The 22,419-nt window shown below is 47.5% G+C and overlaps 1 protein-coding gene across 1 annotated transcript; it reads right to left on the bottom strand.

Moving 5' to 3' along the window:
• Positions 1 to 2,112: 2,112 nt before the first annotated feature.
• Positions 2,113 to 5,684, bottom strand: LOC125537781 (splicing factor-like protein 1). Its single transcript, XM_048701092.1, has 2 exons — positions 3,294 to 5,684; positions 2,113 to 2,422 (listed from the first exon to the last, which is right to left on the bottom strand). Exon 1 carries the CDS (start codon positions 5,590 to 5,592, stop codon positions 3,334 to 3,336), a length of 2,259 nt encoding a protein of 752 aa, XP_048557049.1. The 5' UTR covers positions 5,593 to 5,684; the 3' UTR covers positions 2,113 to 2,422; positions 3,294 to 3,333.
• Positions 5,685 to 22,419: the final 16,735 nt, after the last annotated feature.

Here is a 22,419-nt window from a genome sequence, read left to right as displayed (position 1 = left end):
AGACACAGAGCGGTGGGAGGGCGCTGGATTTATAATGCACGCCGGACGCTGCGCCAAAACTAACACGCGCGATCTTTTCGTGCACACCGGAATCTCCCGCGCCCGCTGGAGCGCGCGCAACCGCTCCGCGAGCACTAAAACCGATGTTTCCGCGCGCGTTTTTTATCGCGGTTGTTGAAGATGCTCTCAGGCAATTCCGGTTGTGGATGCTGCCTGCGCGCACTCGCAAAAATCAGCCGACGACGAGCGATGGTACACCGGCTGGAACGGCAAAAATATAAGACCGCTTTCCACACTGACGTGTGGTCGTAATACTACTAACCTTTGTGTGGAAACGGATGACTGGGTCAATAGGGCGTCGACCGGATACTTCACGGCATCGCCTTTTAGTCAAGTGGGGGTGCTGAACTAAGAGGCAATGATCATCACCAACTTTGGAGTTAATAATTTTCAGCGGTTCTTATGGAAGCGTACTTGTCACCAAGTTTCGCAAGTATCCCTACTGTTCTTCGAGGGGTTTGCAGCAGCCAAAGCTCAAGCTTCATTTCAAGTTCAAACTATGACTTCTTCACTGCCCACAGGCCTATATAGCCAGACTAAACAAGAGAACAGATACAACAAAATATAGGTGAGAGTATGATAATTCTTGTTTGAAGGCATGTTTATTAGACTCTCGACTATATTAATTCTTGTTTGAAGGCACTTATTTATTCATTGTTATTATACTCCCGATTCTTTTGGATCTGAACAAACACGGAGTTGATTATTTTACGGGTGTATATCATGCAAATCGCTGCAAAACGACAATCGAAGCACGACCTGAGGCACGTTCCTAATCCAGGCTTTGTTCCAGTATTGTTACGTGTCATTATTAACTTCTTCACATCCAGAGCATGTACAACCTACTGCCAGTCCGGTTGAAGATGCTCTCACAAACAAAATATTGCATTCACAAAGAATATGACATGAAAAAATCACTGCTATCATGTCAATTCAGAGACCAGCCTCTTATAAAAGAACACAGCCTACACCCACCCTATTACCCCAACAAACAAGATCAGCAGCAAAACTGTTGCATGCCATTTTCCAAGCAAACAATCCAGACAGCTCACACCAACTAGCCAATCTACTCTTGCAAACTGGAGGTAGTAAAGATTTAAGTGCTAAAAATAGAAGTGCACAGCATATTTCCCATTGTTGGAGCAGTTACAATGGTTGTTGGATCCTCTCGTGTTTTACTGTGTAAAAACTAGTATTTCCTAGTAAATCATCCTAAATTAGTTTCATAATATAGTAACAACCTTCATCAATATATAACAACAATAATAATCATAAGCGAAGGAAGTTAAAAATCGTTCTAGCAAATATTTGCCTCCCCTCAAAACATAACTTTTTGAAAACAGTACGTAATAGAGTAGCCTGCGATGGGGGCAAAGCCGCCAGACTATGTTCTTCCATTAGCTACCGGAATCTCCTACTTCCCTCTCTATATTATACATCTAAACCTACTATGGATCTCAGCCAACTGGTTTCCAAACCTTCAAATGAGCTCACAACATAAAAATCATGTCAGTATGCATCTTGAGCATATCCTCCATAATGACTTTGATCTGCTTGCCAGGATGTCCTATAGTTCAGTTGCAAAGAGATACTTATTAACATGTTAGAATGAGCATTAGCAAACAGAAAATATATCCCTGTATCCATGAGTTTCCAGCATGGATGGTATGCTTCGATACCTTAATGCATACATAGACTACCAAAAGGGAGAAAGTTGTCACTGTTTGTTAGTAGAAAATGGAAATGGGAAACCATATCGAAAATTAGTATATCCCACAGTGAACAAGTGACAGCAGCTCAACAATACCTGTTAATCAAAGTACTAACTCTGCCTGCCTGTGCCAAGCTATCAGGAGCAAACTGCCAAACAACTTAGGCAAAGACGTAAGATGGGAAAGCTTGAGGGATTCATCAGAAGGCAAACATACATTTCATACATTATTATTATACCAACCACCAAGGGGGGCAGAAAATCAAGGGAACCGGTATCCAATCGAAGAAGACCACCAGTGCTTACCAAATCGAGGGGGGAGGGGGGAGAAACATCAATAATACAGGTGAGAGTATAATAATAATAAAATTAATATCACAGCCAACAGAGCATTAAAGTGACAACAAATATCAAATGTCAAGTAATGACAAGAGTAACACAAAACGGAAGTATTAGTAAAGGGTTCCTTCAAATAGTTCTCGAGACGGAGATAAAGCAAATGCATGTTGCCCAATGAGCCGGTAATGCTTAACCTCCTCGACCATCCAACGTCTGCAATGGTCATAACAGCACAGCAAGGTTAAAGATATGAGTCCCAAACTTCCAACAACAAATAAATCAGGTTCGCATTAGCTCCATGAAACCTTAAGCCTGCCAAAAGAGTTGAAACAAAATCAAACATGTTAGTCAAACCACTTAGTAAATTTGGATAAGTGTCCATCAAGAATAAACGAAGACATGAAAACAACATTTCCTATCATAATGGAATATCTGGTAAAGTTCATATTGAAATCTCTAAAATGACTTGTATTTAGGAACGGAAGAAGTACTTCCAAAAAGGGAACACATGGATGGAAGTTCATTCCAACTTCACTAAAAGAACTCATGAAACTGGTCAGCATCAGATTTGTTTTTTTTAAACGCATAGGTCTCATTCAGGTCCAATGATGCAAGAATTTTGATGACAAAGAAAGACAAATAATCAATTAGCAAAACCAGGGTCTTGGGATGGAACAGATTTCTGAAGTACAGGCAACAATTGGACATAACCAAGTCTGTAGCACAAACATGAAACGGAAGACATGCAGGCAGCTGATACTTTCTGAAGGCATGAGCAAGCACTCACCTTTCTTGAGAGCATCTGGGATCAAGTTCACATAACAATAGCGTAATATGGGCAGAAATAACAAAACATGAGTTCCCTAGTTACTTAATTCATTTGTTGATATTATCCTCCTTAGAGCCTAATCGCACCACTTGCGATTAATGAGATAAAATACAAAAAGATACTCCCTCTCAACCAGTTTACAGGGTGTGCGCGTACCCCTAGGTCGTCAATTTGACCAACCTAATACAAGTCATATATTACAAAAAATATACCAATATAAACTTCAGATGTTCTATTTTCAAACATTATAATTTTTGTGTTATATAGTTTATATTATATTAGGGTGACAAAATTGGCAACCTAGGTATACGCATAGGACATGTAAACTGAAATGGAGGGAGTAATGTAAGTTACCTTTCCCAGTGTTGAAAGAATTGCCTCAGCTTCGCTCATATCACTTCATCTCCGACATAAATTTATCATACTCTGCATCAGCACCATAGGGAGGAGTGGGCTGGTCGTTGGAGGATGGCAAAGGTGGTGGCGGCGGTGCATTGTGGGTAGCCCAAGGTGCCGTTGCAATGCTCTGTGAGGAATCAACACTAGCCGGCGGTGGCGGTGGAGGAGGTGCATTGTGAGTGGCCCAAGGTGCAGTTGCAATGCTTTGTGAAGGATCAACACTAGCTGGTGGAGGTGGTGGTGGAGGCGGCTGGACTGGTGTGACAGATGGATAATATGGGGCATAACCATAAGGTGGTGGAGGGTACATATGTGGCATGTTTTGCGCACCAGAGGTCCCATATGCTGGAGCAGGGACGGGCTGGGTAGGTGCACCAGAACTTGGTGGTGTTACACCCGGAGGGTAGTTCTGTGCACCATCATTTGACGTAGTGCCTGGTGGAGGTACTGGAGCTGGTGGTGGTGGGTATTGCATACCATATGAATGTGGAGCAGTTTGGCCAGGTGGAGGATTGTACATGCCTGGTGGTGGCGGCGGAGGGTATGAAGCATAAGGTGGTGGTTGCCCCCAAGGAACTGGAGCATAGCTACCTGGAGGAGCTGGTGGTGGTGGATGTCCTCCCATGTAGGGCTGCGAGTTGTAGCCACCAGCAGAAGGATCTGCAGAGTGGTACATCTGTGGTACTGGCGCTGCTGGAGGACCAGGGGGGGCAGCTGGCTGTGGTGGCTTGCCTGCAACTCGGACTGCAATAGTTCTCCCTTCAAGATGGTAACCACTCATTGCAGCAATAGCTGCATTAGCCTGTGAGACATCTGAATATTTCACAAATCCATACCCTTTACTCTGCCCTGTGTTGCGATCCTTTATAACCTTTGCCATGACAATCTCCCCAAATTGTGAAAATAGGTTGATCAGCCCTGAATCATCAAACATAGGTGGCAAGTACCCAATATAAAGATTGGTCTCGTCATAATCCTTCTTGAGCCCGTTGGCTCCTGTTGTTGCTGCACCATTACCCCCAGCCCAGGGTGAGTTGCTACCACTACCGCCGCCACCGCCGCCGCCACCACCACCACCACCTGTTATAGCCAGCATCGGACCACCAGACTTGTTCATGGACTCAGGTGCACTCCCACCAAGCTCAGCAAGGAAGTTCTGGTACTCGTCGTCCATTTTCTTCCCAGATGTGCCCTTCACTGGACAATCAATTGTCGGGTGGCCACCATCGCCACAGATCTTACACTGCACCTCGCTCTTAAACGTTGTTGTCCTGTTCGGGCATGCATACTGTCGGTGACCCGGCTCCCCGCAAGTCCTACAAAACTCATCGTCCCTGATTGTTCCATTCAGGGCTGCAAGCTCCCGCAGCTGCTGTCGTTTGTGCTCATTTAGCACTTCGTCCACAGGGGTAAGCAGCTTCTCCACCATGCCTGCAGCAGCCTCTAACGCTTCTTGAGTATCAGCCTCAACAAGCACATGAAGGTCCTCATTCTCACTGGGATCTGGCTTCAAGTCCCTCTTCTGCAGCAACTTCCCTTCCTTGACGCTGCCCTTCCCTCGGATTACGATCTTGGCCCCCGTCTCCTTCTCCATCCGCTTCTGTGTGTTGCCACGGGGCCCAATAATGAGCCCAATAAAGTTGTACCCAGGGTACTCCTTCATGGGGATGTAGAGCTTCTTATGGAGCTTGGGTGGGCGGTAATCCGCCGGGGGCTTGAAGGCGGGATTGCGGCGGATCAGCTGGGAGATGATCTCCTGCCGCTCGCGGTTAAGGCGCTCCCTCGCCCGGTATTCGCGGGTGTTGATGCGGATGCCCAGGTTATCGTATATTGGCTCAGGGGACGGCGAGCGGGCGCCCTCTGGGCGGTCGTCGAGGGGGAGCCCCGACTGCAGCAGGCGCGAAATCTCCAGGAGGCGCGAGTTGAGGTTGTGCACCTCGGGATCCATCTCGGCGGCGAAGTCCTTCATGAAATCCGGAAGCGCGATGGTCGGGCGGGGCTCCTCCTCGGCCCAGCGCGACTTCCGCTTCCGTCCTCCCGCGCCGCCCTCGCCGCCTGAATTGGCACCGGACTCGTCGTTGGACTGCTCCCATCGGCTGCGGCGGCGGCGGCGGGAGGACGAGTCGCCGTCGCCAGCGGCGTTGGCTGAGCCGTTGTGGTGGGGCTCGGAGGAGGCGTCGCGCGAGGCATCGCGGGGCGGGTCGGACGAGGGCTCGCGAGATGGGGAGCGGGCTAGGGTTTCGGCAGAAGCCATGGCTGCGGCGTCTGGTGGGAGGAGGAAAGCTGTGGGGAATTTGCTTCTCACGATTTCGGTTTTATGACTCGTGGGAGATTTGTCCCGTGGAGATACGAGTTCGGGGAAAGGCGGTTTATGTTCGATTGGGTTTCTCTGGAGCACGTGCTGGGCCGAAACAAGAACAAGGAGTCGGGCTCTTTGGTGGGCACGAGTCTGTCGCTGAAGCGCGACCGAGCTGGGCCGGACCACGAGCATGGGAGGCCACAGCCTCTTTTTTATTTTATTTTTACGTTTTCTGTTTTCTGTTTTCGTTTTTACTTTTATTTTTGTATTTTTGTTTATATTTTAAAATGATATATATTTGTTTACGTTTTCTGTTTACCTTTTTTTTTACGTTTTCTGTTTTCGTTTTTACTTTTATTTTTGTATTTTTGTTTATATTTTAAAATAATATATATATAACACTCTCCAAAAATATTTTTAAAATGTTGAACAACTATTTAGAAAATGTTGAACAAGTATTTGAAAAATGTTGAACAAGTATTTGAAAAAATGTGATCATGTATATAAAAAATATTGAACAAGTATTTGGAAAACGTTAACAAGGATTTGAAAAATGTTGAACAAGTATATATAAAACATGACTAGGAAAAAACCTGAAGAAACTAATGAAAAAACACGGAGAAGAGAAAAAACGGAAAAAAAATAGGACCTTATATACATGGGAACCACTAGGGCGCGACCGCCTTATTTTCTTTAAGTAGAGCCCATCCTAGTAATAAAACACGACTTCTTATTTTCTTTAAGAGGAAAATTAAATATAGTTATGATGGGTGTTTAAATTTAGAATGGAGTGTCGGGGCACCCACATGTACACACTCCATGATAGTGAGCTGAGCACTTTTCGATGGCTAAAAGAAACAACTTGAACAGGAAGGGAAACAGACAATTGTGCTTCCGTGAAAAAAGAGAAGCACATTCTCGAGAAGGGAAAAAGCACAATCTGTATTTCCACGAGAAGCACAACTGTGCGTCCCAAAAATTGCTTTCCAAAAATTATTTAAAAAATCACAATTGTGCTTCTAGGCATCATTTTTCGGTTTCATTTGTCTGTTTTTGGTTGTTTTTCTTGTTTTGGTGTTTTCCTGTTTTCCTGCTTTAATATGATCACCTCGCTGGCTGATAAGAACAATGATCGTGTATCCCGCAGAACGATGAACCGCTTTCGTCGCTTCATCACCGATCATGGGCTCTACGATATCTACATGCATGGCAGACGCTATACCTGGTCCAACGAGCAAGCGAACCCTACCCTTGTTCGCAACGACCGTGTTCTTTGCACCCCTTCTTGGGAAACTACACACCCCCACTGCCTCTTGCGATGCCTCTCTTCTGCGGCCTCTGACCACTGCCCTTTGCTCATTGATTGCGCTGTCCGCTCCGCCGGAGGCAGACGCTTTCATTTCCAAAGGTTCTGGCCAGGTCTGGATGGATTTCAGCACACCGTTGAAGAGGCTTGGGCTTCAGTAGCCCCCGATCCTGACCCCTTTCGATGCTTCTTCGTACGTCTAAAAGCTACGGCGCGTGGTCTTCAGAGATGGAGCTCGCGGACCACTAATAGTATCTACACCCAGCTTGGTGTGGCTAGAGAGCTCATTGCGTGTTTTGACGCCGCCCAAGACTTGCGTCCCCTGTCTACCGCCGAGGCCTGGCTTCGGCGCGAGCTCAAACGCAAATACCTCGGCCTCGCGTCCCTTCATCGCTCCATCGTGCGTCAGCGACTGCGTCTGCGCTCGCTCAAAGAGGGGGAGGCGTCCTCGGCCTTCTCCAAGATTCACGCTTCGCACCGCGCAAAGAAGAACACAATCATCGACCTCGCCGTCAATGGGACGCGGGTTTCTGGAGAGGCCGACCTTGCTCGCGCCGTGTTTGAACATTTCTCTGCTATCCTTGGGTCTCAGGATGGACGCACCGCCACGCTTAATCTTCAGGCCATCGGCCACCCTTCGTTTCTTCTAGGCGAGCTCGAGGCTCCGTTCACCTCCGATGAGATTTGGGACGCGATCAAAAAGCTCCCTTCGGGCAAGGCGCCAGGCCTGGACGGATTCACCGCTGAATTTCTTCGCTCTTGCTGGGACATCATCAAGCACGACCTGTGCGCTGTCTTCGATAAGCTCTACTCCCTCAACGGTCAGGCGTTCTAGAGATTGAACGAGGCCCTGATCACTCTGATCCCTAAGAAGCCCGATGCTGCCACGTTGTTTGATTAGCGCCCTATCAGTCTTATTCACATCGTGGCCAAGTTATTTGCCAAGGTTCTCTCCTTGCGGCTGGCTCCTAGACTTGGCGAGATGGTCTCCTCCAACCAAAGCGCCTTCATTGCGGGTCGGAGTGTACACGACAACTTTATCCTTGTCCAGCAAACGGCACGGAAACTCCACCGACTCCGGCTCCCCCGAGTTCTCCTCAAACTGGATATCGCCCGCGCCTTCGACTCTATTTCATGGTCGTTTCTTCTCCAAGTCCTTCAGCATCTTGGCTTCGGGCCCCGTTGGTGTGAGTGGATTTCCATCCTCATATCCACGGCCTCTACTCGTGTGATGATCAATGGTGTGCCCGGCCCCCCCATTGCCCACTGCCAAGGCCTTCGGTAAGGCGACCCCGTTTCGCCTATGCTCTTCGTCCTAGTGATCGACGCCCTCAATTCGCTCTTGCAGCATGCGGTGACCACGGGAATCATTCGGCGTCTCAGCTGGCGAAAGGGGGATGTGCTGCAAGGCGATTAAGTTGGGTAACGCCAGGGTTTTCCCAGTCACGACGTTGTAAAACGACGGCCAGTGAATTGTAATACGACTCACTATAGGGCGAATTCTTTGGGGCGGTGTCCGGGCTGCGCACCAACTTCGCCAAGTGCGCGGCGGCTCCAATTCAGTGCACTCCAAAGGTCTCCCAAGCTGTGGGCTCCTCCCTGTCCTGCCCGGTGGTGGCCTTCCCCATCCAGTACCTCGGCCTCCCCCTCTCCCTCCGCAAGGTGCCAGTTACCAGCCTGCTACCCCTCATTGACAAACTGCTGCGCAAGCTGGCCACCTGGAAAGCTGCCCTCCTCTCGCGCGGCGAACGACTTGCCCTAGTCCGACAAGTCCTCACGGCCATGCCCGTTCATATCTTGCTGGCCATGTCTTTGTCCCCACCAATTCTCAAGAAAGCCAACCGGATCATCCGAGATTTCCTATGGCATGGACGAAAAGATGCCCGCTCTGGATCCTGCCTTGTTAGTTGGGCACGTGTTTGCCGTCCGATCGAGCTAGGTGGGCTCGGAATTCGCGATCTACACCGCATCGGCATTTCTCTTCGGGTGCGCTGGCTTTGGCTTCATACTTCTGACCCTTCTAGGCCATGGTCTCATCTTCAGCCGCCCTCGGATCTCGAGGCCCTGCGGTTCTTCCGCGCCTCGACAGCATGGTCCCTAGGCAACGGCTTCACTTGCCGCTTCTGGACAGACAAGTGGCTCCAGGGGCACTCTATCTCTGAGCTCACCCCAAACCTCGCAGCCCATATTCCGAGTCGACGCCATCGCTCGCGTACTGTTGCCTCGGGTCTTCAGGATCGCACGTGGATCATCGATATTCACGGTCATCTCAGTCCGGCTGCTGCTCTCGAGTATTTTGACCTATGGCGCCATTTGCAGACCATCGTCCTCTCCCAGGAGCCTGATACCATCTCTTGGCGATGGACGGAGAGTGGTACCTACTCCGCTTCCTCTTGCTACAATGCCTTATTCACTGGCTCCACATTTTCTGAGCACTGGCGTCTCATCTGGAAATCTGCGGCCCCTCTCTCCGTCAAGTTCTTCCTCTACCTTGCCTCGGTAAACCGATGTTAGACGGCGGATCGGCTCGCACGACATGGCCTTCCACATGAGCCCGCTTGCGTTCTATGCTACCAGCATGATGAGACTCTTCACCAACTCTTGGTTGGGTGTGTTTTCTCCCGTATCATTTGGCACGACATCCTCTCCTGGTGTTGCCCGGCGATCCCCGTGCCGGATGGTTCCAGTGACTTCCTGTGTTGGCTCAGCAGCGCTATCGACGCTGTTACATTGGAGAAACGTCGTGGGCTCTCCACTATTGCCGCCCTTACGGCCTGGTCCATCGGCGTCATCATAATGCAGTCATTTTCGACAAAATTGCGCCTTCCTCCGCCTCCCTCCTGACGTCGATCAAGGACGACGCCCGCTCCTGGTCCCTTGCGGGAGTCAAAGGACTCAACAACCTTATCCGTGTAACGTAGCCTAGGTTGTCTGGGCTGAGCAACCCATCTCATGCTCTCTTTGTATTGTGGGCATGCCTTATAGTGTACATGACCATGATGCCACTCTGTATGTTCTAATCCCTTCAATCAATGCAATGATACGCTCACAGTAGCATATTCAAGAAAAAAGAAAAGGTTTTGGTTTTTAGTTTTTGGCTTCCGGTTGTTTTTTTGGTTTGCGGTTTCTACATGAAGAAAAGTTCGTTGAAACCTAGTACCAATGGATCTAGTTTTGAAGATTTTGACGCGAGAAACTCAATGGTGAAAATCATTCATGATTTGAGCGCATGGTTCAATAGATAAATCGTGTTGAAAAAATTGTACGAAAAAAGGAAAACACACAGGTTGCAACAAGTGGGGATGCTTGATACGTTTCCAATGTATCTACATTTTTTGATTGTCCCGTGCTATTATATTATCAGTCTTGGATGTTATATATATATTTACAGGCAACTTTATATCATTTTTTAGGACTAACCTATTAACTTAGTGCCTAGTGTCAGTTGTTATTTTTTGCTTATTTTTTACTTTGCAAAATATCAATACCAAACAAAGTATAAATGCCACGAAACTTTTTAGAGATTTTTTCCAGTGATAAGAGACATTGGAAGCTTCTGTAGGCCACGAGAAGACGAAAGTGGGGCCCACTAGGCACCAAGGTGTGCCAGGGCCTATGGCGCGCCTTGGTGGGTAGTGGAGCCCACAGGCTATTGGGAACGCGGTAATTTAAAAAAAATTCCTACGCACACGCAAGATCCATCTAGGTGATGCATAGCAACGAGAGGGGATAGAGTGTTGTCCACGTACCCTCGTAGACCGTAAGTGTAACGCCCTCGATGCGGCTATATCTCCCACGTGTCGAAGCACGACTTAGAGGCATAACCGCATTGAAAGCAATGTCGCAAGTGAGGTAATCTTCACACAACCCATGTAATACATAAGGGAAAAGAGATACATAGTAGGCTTACAATTGCCACTTCACACAAAAACATGAATAAAGCATTACATCAACCAAATACAATCAAGGTCCGACTACAGAACCAAAATAAAAGAAGAACCCCAAATGCGACACGGTCCCCAATCGACCCCAACTGGGCTCCACTACTAATCAACTAGAATGAAACAACACAAAGGACAAGATCTTCATCGAGCTCCTCCTTGAGCTTGGTTGCGTCATCTGAACGGTCTCATCGGCACCTGCAAGCTGGTTTTGGAAGTATCCGTGAGTCACGGGGACTCGGCAATCTCGCACCCTCGCGATCAAGACTATTTAAGCTTATGGGAAAGGTAAAGGTATGAGTTGGAGCTGCAGCAAGCGACTAGCATATATGGTGGCTAACATACGCAAATGAGAGCGAGAAGAGAAGGCAAAGCACGGTCGGTAAAAGTATGATCAAGAAGTGATCCTAAAACAACCTACGTCAAGCATAACTCCAACACCGTGTTCACTTCCCGGACTCCGCCGGAAAGAGACCATCACGGTTACACACGCGGTTGATGTGTTTTAATTAAGGTCAACTTCAGGTTTTCTACAACCGGACATTAACAATTTCCCATCTGCCCATAACCGCGGGCACGGCTTTCGAAAGTTCAAATCCCTGTAGGGGAGTCCCAACTTAGCCCATGACAAGCTCTCACGGTCAACGAAGGAATAGACCTCCTCCCAAGACGTTCCAATCAGACTCAGTATCTTGGTTCTTCAAGACACTTCGACAGGTTAAAACAAGACCAGCAACACCGCCCGAATGTGCCGACAAATCCTGATAGGAGCTGCACATATCTCGTTCTCAGGTCACACTCAGATGAGACTAGCTACGAGTAAAACCAACCCTCAAGTTTCCCCGAGGTGGCCCCGCAGGCAGCTCAGTTCGGACCAACACTCAGAGGAGCACTGGCCCGGGGGGGGTTAAAATAAAGATGACCCTCGAGAGAGCGACTCCCAAAGGAAAAGTAGGTGGTGGTGAGGCAAATGGTAAAACCAAGGTTGGGCATTGCTGGAGGAGTTTTATTCAAGGCGAACTGTCAAGGGGTTCCCATTATAGCCCAACCGCGTAAGGAACGCAAAATCCGGGAACATAACACCGATATGACGGAAACTAGGGCGGCAAGACTGGAACAAAACACCAGGCATAAGGCCGAGCCTTCCACCCTTTACCAAGTATATAGATGCATTAATTAAATAAGATATATAGTGATATCCCAACAAGTAAACATGTTCCAACAAGTAACAACAACTCCATGTTCCAACAAGGAACATACTTCAATCTTCACCTACAACTAACAACGCTATAAGAGGGGCTGAGCAAAGCGGTAACATAGCCAAACAACGGTTTGCTAGGACAAGGTGGGTTAGAGGCTTGGTTCAACAATATGGGAGGCATGATAAGCAAGTGGTAGGTATCGCAGCATAGGCATAGCAAAAGAGCGAGCATCTAGCAAGCAAAGATAGAAGTGATTTCGAGGGTATAATCATCTTGCCTGAGATCCCGCAAGGAAGAAGAACGAGTCCATGAAGAAGACAAACGGACGTAGATGAACGGGTCCTCACAATCACGACGTAATCAGAACCAACCCGAAGAAGCAACACCGGAAAGAAAGCAAACAATATAGTAAACAACCACGACATGAACATGGCATGATGCACAAACAAGTATGATGCATGTCCGGTTTAATGAAGCATGGCATGGCAAAATGCACAAACAAAACTACAAATTAAGTGGAGCTCAATATGCAACGAGTTGCATATTGACGAAACACCACATGACTTATTTAGTTCTCTCCCGTTTATGTACCCAACAAGATTAAATGTTTATTAACATGGCAAGAGGGTGAAGCACAATAAAACTACCGATCTAGGCAAGTTTAAATGAGGCCAGAACATCGAACAACCAATCCGGAAACTCCTCATGAGCATATTATAGATTTGGTACTGTTCTGCCCTAAACCATATTTTATAGTTGTTAAACATGCAAAACAAGTAGACCATGTTAAACTAGGCAAAATTCCACCCCATTTGCATATAAAGATTATTAAATTACAAGTTACGGTTATTTAGTTGTGAATTAAAGCATTTTAACATGGCATAGGAGCAAATTTAACCAAACATCATTTTTAAACATTTTAAACATGGATGAAAGTTGCATATTATGAATCTAGACAAAATTCTAAGGAAGTTTCATATATAAAACATTTTAATCCGATGCACAGTTGTGAAGTTATTAAATGCATGAAGCATGAGGGTTGTTCTGTAAAACTGTAAACCTCTGGATAAATGGCAAAATTCACAGGACCAAGAAAAAAAACAATAAGGGCCGAAACTTGTTGGACCCAACAGGAGGAGAAAAAAAAGGAGGGGCGCTGCTCACTTCGCTCCAGGGAGCTGGGCTTGGCGCCTGTGCTGGGCCGGCCTTGGTGGATCGAAAGAGGGGATGGAGGGGGCGTGGTCAACGTAGGCGCTGGGCTTGACTGCTGGTCGTCTCCTCGTATGGATGCAGAGCAACGGCGATAGTGGGGGTTCAGGGAATGGCGGCGTGAAGCAGAGGAGCGGCGGGGATGGCAGGGCTCGGCGCGGATCCATGGCGTCGAGGCGCGGGCAAACTCTTCGCCGCGGTCACCGTCCTCGCGTGCATGTCGTGGGACTTGGCGAGCGGGGCGCAGCGACCTGAAGAGGCGGCGCCGATGGCAGGGAACTTGGGGGCGCCGGCGGCGTTGGTTGAAGGCTCCGGCGACGGGGACGACGGGAGGCGTCAGATCCGGGGTTGGGGAATCCATTCCCGGTGACAAGATGACCTGGCGCAGCGCGGGCTTGGAGATGCGGGCGGGGACGATGAGGTCCAAGGCGGCAGGGGCCTCCTGCTGGTCTTCGGAAGGAGCTTGTCTCCCTGCGTCGACGAAGAGAACGGGGAGGCTGCAGAAAACGAAGGACGATGGCGCGAGGTGGTGCGGCAGCGAGGCTGATCCGGCGCGGATCCATGGCGTCGAGGACAATCGGCGGCCATGGCAGGCGGGTTCCCTGTGAAGAAGAAGAGAGCAAGGGGAGAGCTGCGCGTGAGAGAGAGAGAGAGAGAGAGAGAGAGAGAGAAAGAAGGAAGGGAAAAGAGCAGGGGGAGGAAGGGCGCAGGGCACGGCCTGGTTCGGTGGTGGTAGTCGCCGTTGGCGTCTGGTACTCGGGCAAGGCAGCGCTGGTGGATCGAGGTGCTTGGGGACGAGCGAGCAGAGGAGGGGATCGATGGATCTGATAGGCTTGGCACGGAATGCAAGGAGGAGGAGGGCATCAGGTGGCGGTGCGGATGGACTGATGGGACAAACGGGCTAAAATCTAGGGATTGGTCTAGGGTTGCCACTATATATAGCAAGCCGGATAGGTTTAGGGGGGTAACTCGTCCCTTCGATCGTAATTGGACGGTCAGGAAAAATAGGCTAGGGAGTCCAAAGAGAAAAACGGAGACGTTTTGTAGGTGTTTGGGGATGATCCGGACACGACGGTGACGACTGCTCGGGTCAGGTCCGGGACAATTTTCGGACGCGCGCGCGAGGAGGGCCGCGGGCTGATGAGAGAGGATAGGTTGGGGGCTAGCGGTGAGTGGACTGTGTAGACGGTCTCGAGCTGAGAGAAGAGAAGAGAGAGAGGCCCAGCGACTGTTTCCGGAGACCGAAAATGTCTGACGTTAGACCGGCTATATTGCCGCTATAGTTTAACGGTTGGGCTATCAAACAAGCTCCGAATGCGATGAAACTTGGCGGGCGACCTACTAACAACATAACAACACCGCACGCCAACTTTCAACCCATTCCGAGAACATTTTCCGGCCACTTATAAAATAATATTTCGGACATGCCGCGGGCGCGTGCGAGTGTGGTTGGGCTTAGAACGGACAACAGACGGAACTGGGGAAACCCGGACGGATGCACGTTTTGAAAACATGAAGATGCAATGCAGATGATGACATGGCAAGATGCGACACGCAAGCAAAAGACAAGGCAACAACAGCGAATAACTGGAGGACACCTGGCACATCGGTCTCGGGGCGTTACAACACTCCACCACTACGAGAGGATCTCGTCCCGAGATCTAGAATGGCGCCGGAGGGACAACGGAAGAGAAAGAGGAGAGGTAAAACTAAGTTGCTTCTTTGACCAATGAGTGAAATGAATGAACCTTGAAAATGTTAAACCATTCGAGAAAAGAATACAACGGAGATAAAAGAAGTTGAAAACACTCCGTTAGAAAAGAGGGACAAGGAAGAACAACTTTGGGAAGCACTCCGATTGAAAATAAAATGAATTGAATAAGAACTTGGTAATATGAGAAGATACTTGATGAAATCACAACACACTGCCTCTGGAACTATTGAATGAATCGAACAAGGGGTAAGAAAGATCTCAGACAGCACTCCGGTTGAAAAGAGATGCAAGGCTTGATAAGGCGAAAAGAACTTGAGCAAAAGGGCACAACACTCTGGTTAAATGGATAAGCACGAAAAGAAGATGATCTTTGACAAAACGAGATGATGGGTTGAAAAGAGCAACATGACAAAGCCCCCGGAACAAAAGAATAGAAGATAGATAATTGAAATAAAAGAATGGAGAAGAAAATGCCAACTTCTGCCACAAAAGAGCTTGAAAAGGCATCTTTAGGAGAAGGGTTGAACGGAATTGTTGGAAAACCAACAACAAAAAGAGTAAGCTTGTAGTGGGCTTATAGAAAAACATCTCGAAACTAGAGGTGATAACCTGCCACTCACGGGAAAAGAATTGGATTGATATGAACAAGGAGACGAGAAACTATATCACCGGGAGGATAAATGAAGAACTTGGGTCATTTATAAGCACCATAGATAGCAACAAACCTTAGGGAAGGCTTTAGGTGAAATATAACCCAAGGTAACCCGAATGACGAGATTGGTGTATTTAAAATACCTCATTCTTAACAATGTGTGAATCACGAAGCATGAACTCAAATTATCAAGAATGATGTAAAACCACCTCCAATGATACGGTAGAAAGAAATGCACTCCAGATAGCAAAATGCAGAAAACTTGAGCTTCTTAGCAAAGAATGTCGATGAACACTTCGAGAAGGAATTAAATCCTTTATGAACCATCATATAGAACCTTCATGAAGAACTCCGGTAATAAAAGAATGATCCAAAATAATTGAATGATGAAAAGAATAAGATTTAAGCCTCGCAATGGTTTAGATAGAGAACTCCGTGATAATATAATTGAAAGAGGTTGGAACTCCGGGCAAAAAGAGAAGATGAAACAAATGAAACCGAGAGTCTGAAGGGCCTCCGGAATAAGAATGAATCATTTGGATGAAACAAGAATAAGAATTACATTATGCTTATCCTTCATCAATTAAATTGATGCCAAGCAACGGATTTGGCATACTACTTATTCTTGTTGAAAGGATTAAGATAGATATAGCGCAAACTTGAGAAGGTCTTCAATGAACCACCGGTCAGGATTGAAAAGAACGAATGAATTGATATGATAAACGAAGGAAGGGGAACTCTTGAACGAACCACCGTAAGAATTGAAAACGATTGAAGTAAAGATAAAGAAAACACCGGGAAGAATTTGCAAACGAACGAAGATGCTTGAGAGAATTTAGATACAAGTGAATGAAGGGATCACGAACTGATTAGAGAATATTTGAATGGTGCACCGGTAAGATTGGAGGGTGATAACTGAAAGGCCGAGAACGAATAACTTTGAGATGATGGGCTCCGGATAATCAAACTGAAAAGACTCCTGAATTGCTCCAGATGGGTGAAAAGAAATCTCACAATCAAAACCAATTATGAGAGGATGGCAGAGAATGGGGCAATATTTAAAAGAAACTCTTCTTCGGTCTTCAAAATCTGAGAATGACGATGAGGAACATCACCAAATTATTTAGACACTCCGGAAGAATCAAAACGAAGAGGTTGGGCCAACGATGAAAAGAATTCGACAGATCTTGGAGAAAAGCATTTGACTGATGATAAATCATTCTTACGTCAAACTTTAGAAAATAATTTGAGAATAACTCCGGAAAAAATTAGAAGAGTCAGGTAAGATCCTGGGAAAAGATCTGTGGGTTAGGGCCCACTCAAAAGAAACACCGTTGATGATTTAAAAGAGAGGTTGCACCGGTTGAATTAAATGGCATGAACTTGATAACAACCTCGAAAGATCTTGAACGAATGCAGAGTGGAAAACACGAATCTTCGAGATATCTTGAGCACTCCGGAACAAATGAATAGCGAGGAGTGGATGATTAAGAGGTGCACTGGAAAAAGAAGGTATTTGAAATGAGGAAAAAGGATATGATCCACAATGCTTGAATTGGATCCACCGGAGAAGAAAATGAGTGAAGAGTGACAAACTTGAAGCTTCGTTAGAATCTTCATGAGAATCATCGGATACGAACATTGAAAGAAAAGAATGAAGAGACTTCACAAGAATAAAATGGATACTTGATTAAGAAATCCGAGTCCTTGAAGAAAAAGGGGTGGGAGGGTGGGAAAATAAAGGCAACTTGGGATGGATGAAACGAACACCGTTGAGAAAACTGAGATTGAATCTTACGGATGTTGAGAAAGAACGGATCTGCTTGAAGAGAAAACACACCGGTTGAAAAAGAATTACCATGACAATCTCCATGATCTAGAAGGATTAGTATTCACATCGGAGTATGAGAATACTGTTTCGGAAAGGTATGGAATCAACACTTGACATTGAAGCAACTCGAATACCACAACTCAAAACAAAACAAGGATTGGCTTGCAGAATAAGCCAGAACAAACATATGATAGAGATTCCGTCCGAAGTTTTCGTGGTGGGGCCTACACGGGCTCGATCATACAGCACCATCATGTACAAGGCAGTGCACATGACATACGAAGCGTCCCCGAGTCGGCATAGCCAAGGACTCTTTAAGACACAACGAGACCACTGTAAAACCAACTGTGAATAGGCAGACCACTAGACGTCGAACCCCAATTTCATATCATACATCCGTCAGAAAGATATCCTAAGAGCTACTTGAATTCCCACTTATAAACTCCCGAAATTTTCTGGTTATGCAATCAGGTGTTGGGGATACAGGGGAAGCATAATATCTCACCCAAACTAGCAAATCCTACATCCATCTATATCCATCCTTCAACACATAACCAAGAAACCTTCGGAAATCATCTACCTCAACCTTCGAAAAGCATCCGTTATACGAGTTATGGCAATACTCCTGAACTCCCGCCCCAGTACTGGGTGGCGTCGAGGTTATCTCACCAATGAATTGCATAAAAGAGATTTTCGATGTTGGCGTACTAATCTCAGGTATTCCAGAATTGCAACGGTAAAATTATGACGACAACACCTCAGAGCTCAACTCCCCGGGACACTTCCACAAAACCCCTGACATGAGGCACCAAGACAATGTTCTAATCATAAAACCATCGGAATGATTCCAAGATACCTGCGTGATCCTAAATTTTTTTAGTGAAATTTGAGAAGAGAAGAGTCAAAACTCTACGTCAGGATGCCTTACCAGAGCAATGAGGAGACTGGGAAGTAAAAAGAATTCCTAAACTCTTCGATATATAATTCCTAATGACTCAAAACATTTTTCTAGACACAACTCGGCCGCTAAAACGATTAAGCAATGGGGGCTCCTAAGGTCGGGGAAGGCTCTGATTACCAACTTGTAACGCCCTCGATGCGGCTATATCTCCCACGTGTCGAAGCACGACTTAGAGGCATAACCGCATTGAAAGCAATGTCGCAAGTGAGGTAATCTTCACACAACCCATGTAATACATAAGGGAAAAGAGATACATAGTAGGCTTACAATCGCCACTTCACACAAATACATGAATAAAGCATTACATCAACCAAATACAATCAAGGTCCGACTACGGAACCAAAATAAAAGAAGAACCCCAAATGCGACACGGTCCCCAATCGACCCCAACTGGGCTCCACTACTAATCAACTAGAATGAAACAACACAAAGGACAAGATCTTCATCGAGCTCCTCCTTGAGCTTGGTTGCGTCATCTGCACGGTCTCATCGGCACCTGCAAGCTGGTTTTGGAAGTATCCGTGAGTCACGGGGACTCAGCAATCTCGCACCCTCGCGATCAAGACTATTTAAGCTTATGGGAAAGGTAAAGGTATGAGTTGGAGCTGCAGCAAGCGACTAGCATATATGGTGGCTAACATACGCAAATGAGAGCGAGAAGAGAAGGCAAAGCACGATCGGTAAAAGTATGATCAAGAAGTGATCCTAAAACAACCTACGTCAAGCATAACTCCAACACCATGTTCACTTCCCGGACTCCGCCGGAAAGAGACCATCACGGTTACACACACGGTTGATGTGTTTTAATTAAGGTCAAATTCAGGTTTTCTACAACCGGACATTAACAAATTCTCATCTGCCCATAACCGCGGGCACGGCTTTCGAAAGTTCAAATCCCTGCAGGGGAGTCCCAACTTAGCCCATGACAAGCTCTCACGGTCAACGAAGGAATAGACCTCCCCCCAAGATGTTCCGATCAGACTTGGTATCTCGGTTCTTCAAGACACTTCGACAGGTTAAAACAAGACCAGCAACACCGCCCGAATGTGCCGACAAATCCCGATAGGAGCTGCACATATCTCGTTCTCAGGGCACACTCAGATGAGACTAGCTACGAGTAAAACCAACCCTCAAGTTTCCCCGAGGTGGCCCCGCAGGCAGCTCAGTTCGGACCAACACTCAGAGGAGCACTGGCCCGGGGGGGTTAAAATAAAGATGACCCTCGAGAGAGCGACTCCCAAGGGAAAAGTAGGTGGTGGTGAGGAAAATGGTAAAACCAAGGTTGGGCATTGCTGGAGGAGTTTTATTCAAGGCGAACTGTCAAGGGGTTCCCATTATAGCCCAACCGCGTAAGGAATGCAAAATCCGGGAACATAACACCGATATGACGGAAACTAGGGCGGCAAGACTGGAACAAAACACCAGGCATAAGGCCGAGCCTTCCACCCTTTACCAAGTATATAGATGCATTAATTGAATAAGATATATAGTGATATCCCAACAAGTAAACATGTTCCAACAAGTAACAACAACTCCATGTTCCAACAAGGAACATACTTCAATCTTCACCTGCAACTAACAACGCTATAAGAGGGGCTGAGCAAAGCGGTAACATAGCCAAACAACGGTTTGCTAGGACAAGGTGGGTTAGAGGCTTGGTTCAACAATATGGGAGGCATGATAAGCAAGTGGTAGGTATCGCAGCATAGGCATAGCAAAAGAGCGAGCATCTGGCAAGCAAAGATAGAAGTGATTTCGAGGGTATGATCATCTTGCCTGAGATCCCGCAAGGAAGAAGAACGAGTCCATGAAGAAGACAAATGGACGTAGACGAACGGTTCCTCACAATCACGACGTAATCGGAACCAACCCGAAGAAGCAACACCGGAAAGAAAGCAAACAATATAGTAAACAACCACGACATGAACATGGCATGATGCACAAACAAGTATGATGCATGTCCGGTTTAATGAAGCATGGCATGGCAAAATGCACAAACAAAACTACAAATTAAGTGGAGCTCAATATGCAACGAGTTGCATATTGACGAAATACCACATGACTTATTTAGTTCTCTCCCGTTTATGTACCCAACAAGATTAAATGTTTATTAACATGGCAAGAGGATGAAGCACAATAAAACTACCTATCTAGGCAAGTTTAAATGAGGCCGGAACATCGAACAACAAATCCGGAAACTCCTCATGAGCATATTATAGATTTGGTACTGTTATGCCCTAAACCATATTTTATAGTTGTTAAACATGCAAAGCAAGTAGACCATGTTAAACTAGGCAAAATTCCACCCCATTTGCATATAAAGATTATTAAATTCCGAGTTACGATTATTTAGTTATGAATTAAAGCATTTTAACATGGCATAGGAGCAAATTTAACCAAACATAATTTTTAAACATGGATGAAAGTTGCATATTATGAATCTAGACAAAATTCTAAGGAAGTTTCATATATAAAACATTTTAATCCGATGCACAGTTGTGAAGTTATTAAATGCACGAAGCATGAGGGTTGTTCTGTAAAACTGTAAACCTCTGGATAAATGGCAAAATTCACAGGACCAGGAAAAAAACAATATGGGCCGAAACTTGTTGGACCCGAGAGGAGGAGAAAAAAAAGGAGGGGCGCTGCTCACTTCGCTCCAGGGAGCTGGGCTTGGCGCCTGTGCTGGGCCGGCCTTGGTGGATCGAAAGAGGGGATGGAGGGGGCGTGGTCAACGCAGGCGCTGGGCTTGACTGCTGGTCGTCTCCTCATATGGATGCAGAGCAACGGCGACAGTGGGGGTTCAGGGAACGGCGGCGTGAGGCAGAGGAGCGGCGGGGATGGCGGGGCTCGGCGCGGATCCATGGCGTCGAGGCGCGGGCAAACTCTTCGCCGCGGTCACCGTCCTCGCGTGCATGTCGTGGGACTTGGCGAGCGGGGCGCAGTGACCTGAAGAGGCGGCACTCATGGCAGGGAACTTGGGGGCGCCGGCGGCGTTGGTTGAAGGCTCCGGCGACAGGGACGACGGGAGGCGTCAGATCCGGGGTTGGGGAATCCATTCCCGGTGACAAGATGACCTGGCGCAGGGCGGGCTTGGAGATCCGGGCGGCGACGATGAGGTCCAAGGCAGCAGGGGCCTCCTGCTGGTCTTCGGAAGGAGCTTGTCTCCCTGTGTCGACGAAGAGAACGGGGAGGCTGCAGAAAACGAAGGACGATGGCGCGAGGTGGTGCGGCAGCGAGGCTGATCCGGCGCGGATCCATGGCGTCGAGGACAATCGGTGGCCATGGCAGGCGGGTTCCTTGTGAAGAAGAAGAGAGCAAGGGGAGAGCTGCGCGTAAGAGAGAGAGAGAGAAAGAAGGAAGGGAAAAGAGCAGGGGAAGGAAGGGCGCAGGGCACGGCCTGGTTCGGTGGTGGTAGTCCCCGTTGGCGTCTGGTACTCGGGCAAGGCGGCGCTGGTGGATCGAGGTGCTCGGGGACGAGCGAGCAGAGGAGGGGATTGATGGATCTGATAGGCTTGGCACGGAATGCAAGGAGGAGGAGGGCATCAGGTGGCGGCGCGGATGGACTGGTGGAACAAACGGGCTAAAATCTAGGGATTGGTCTAGGGTTGCCACTATATATAGCAAGCCGGATAGGTTTAGGGGGGTAACTCGTCCCTTCGATCGTAATCGGACGGTCGGGAAAAATAGGCTAGGGAGTCCAAAGAGAAAAACTGAGACGTTTTGTAGATGTTTGAGGATGATCCGGACACGACGGTGACAACTGCTCGGGTCGGGTCCGGGACAATTTTCGAACGTGCGCGCGAGGAGGGCCGCGGGCTGACGAGAGAGGATAGATTGGGGGCTAGCGGTGAGTGGACTGTGTAGACGGTCTCGAGCTGAGAGAAGAGAAGAGAGAGAGGCCCAGCGACTGTTTCCGGAGACCGAAAATGTCTGACGTTAGACCGGCTATATTGCCGCTATAGT

This window comes from Triticum urartu, chromosome 2 (genome assembly GCF_003073215.2).
Source record: "Triticum urartu cultivar G1812 chromosome 2, Tu2.1, whole genome shotgun sequence".
Classification (NCBI taxonomy): domain Eukaryota; kingdom Viridiplantae; phylum Streptophyta; class Magnoliopsida; order Poales; family Poaceae; genus Triticum; species Triticum urartu.
Note: the sequence above shows the minus strand (reverse complement) of the source record. Positions and strands in the feature narration are given on the sequence as shown.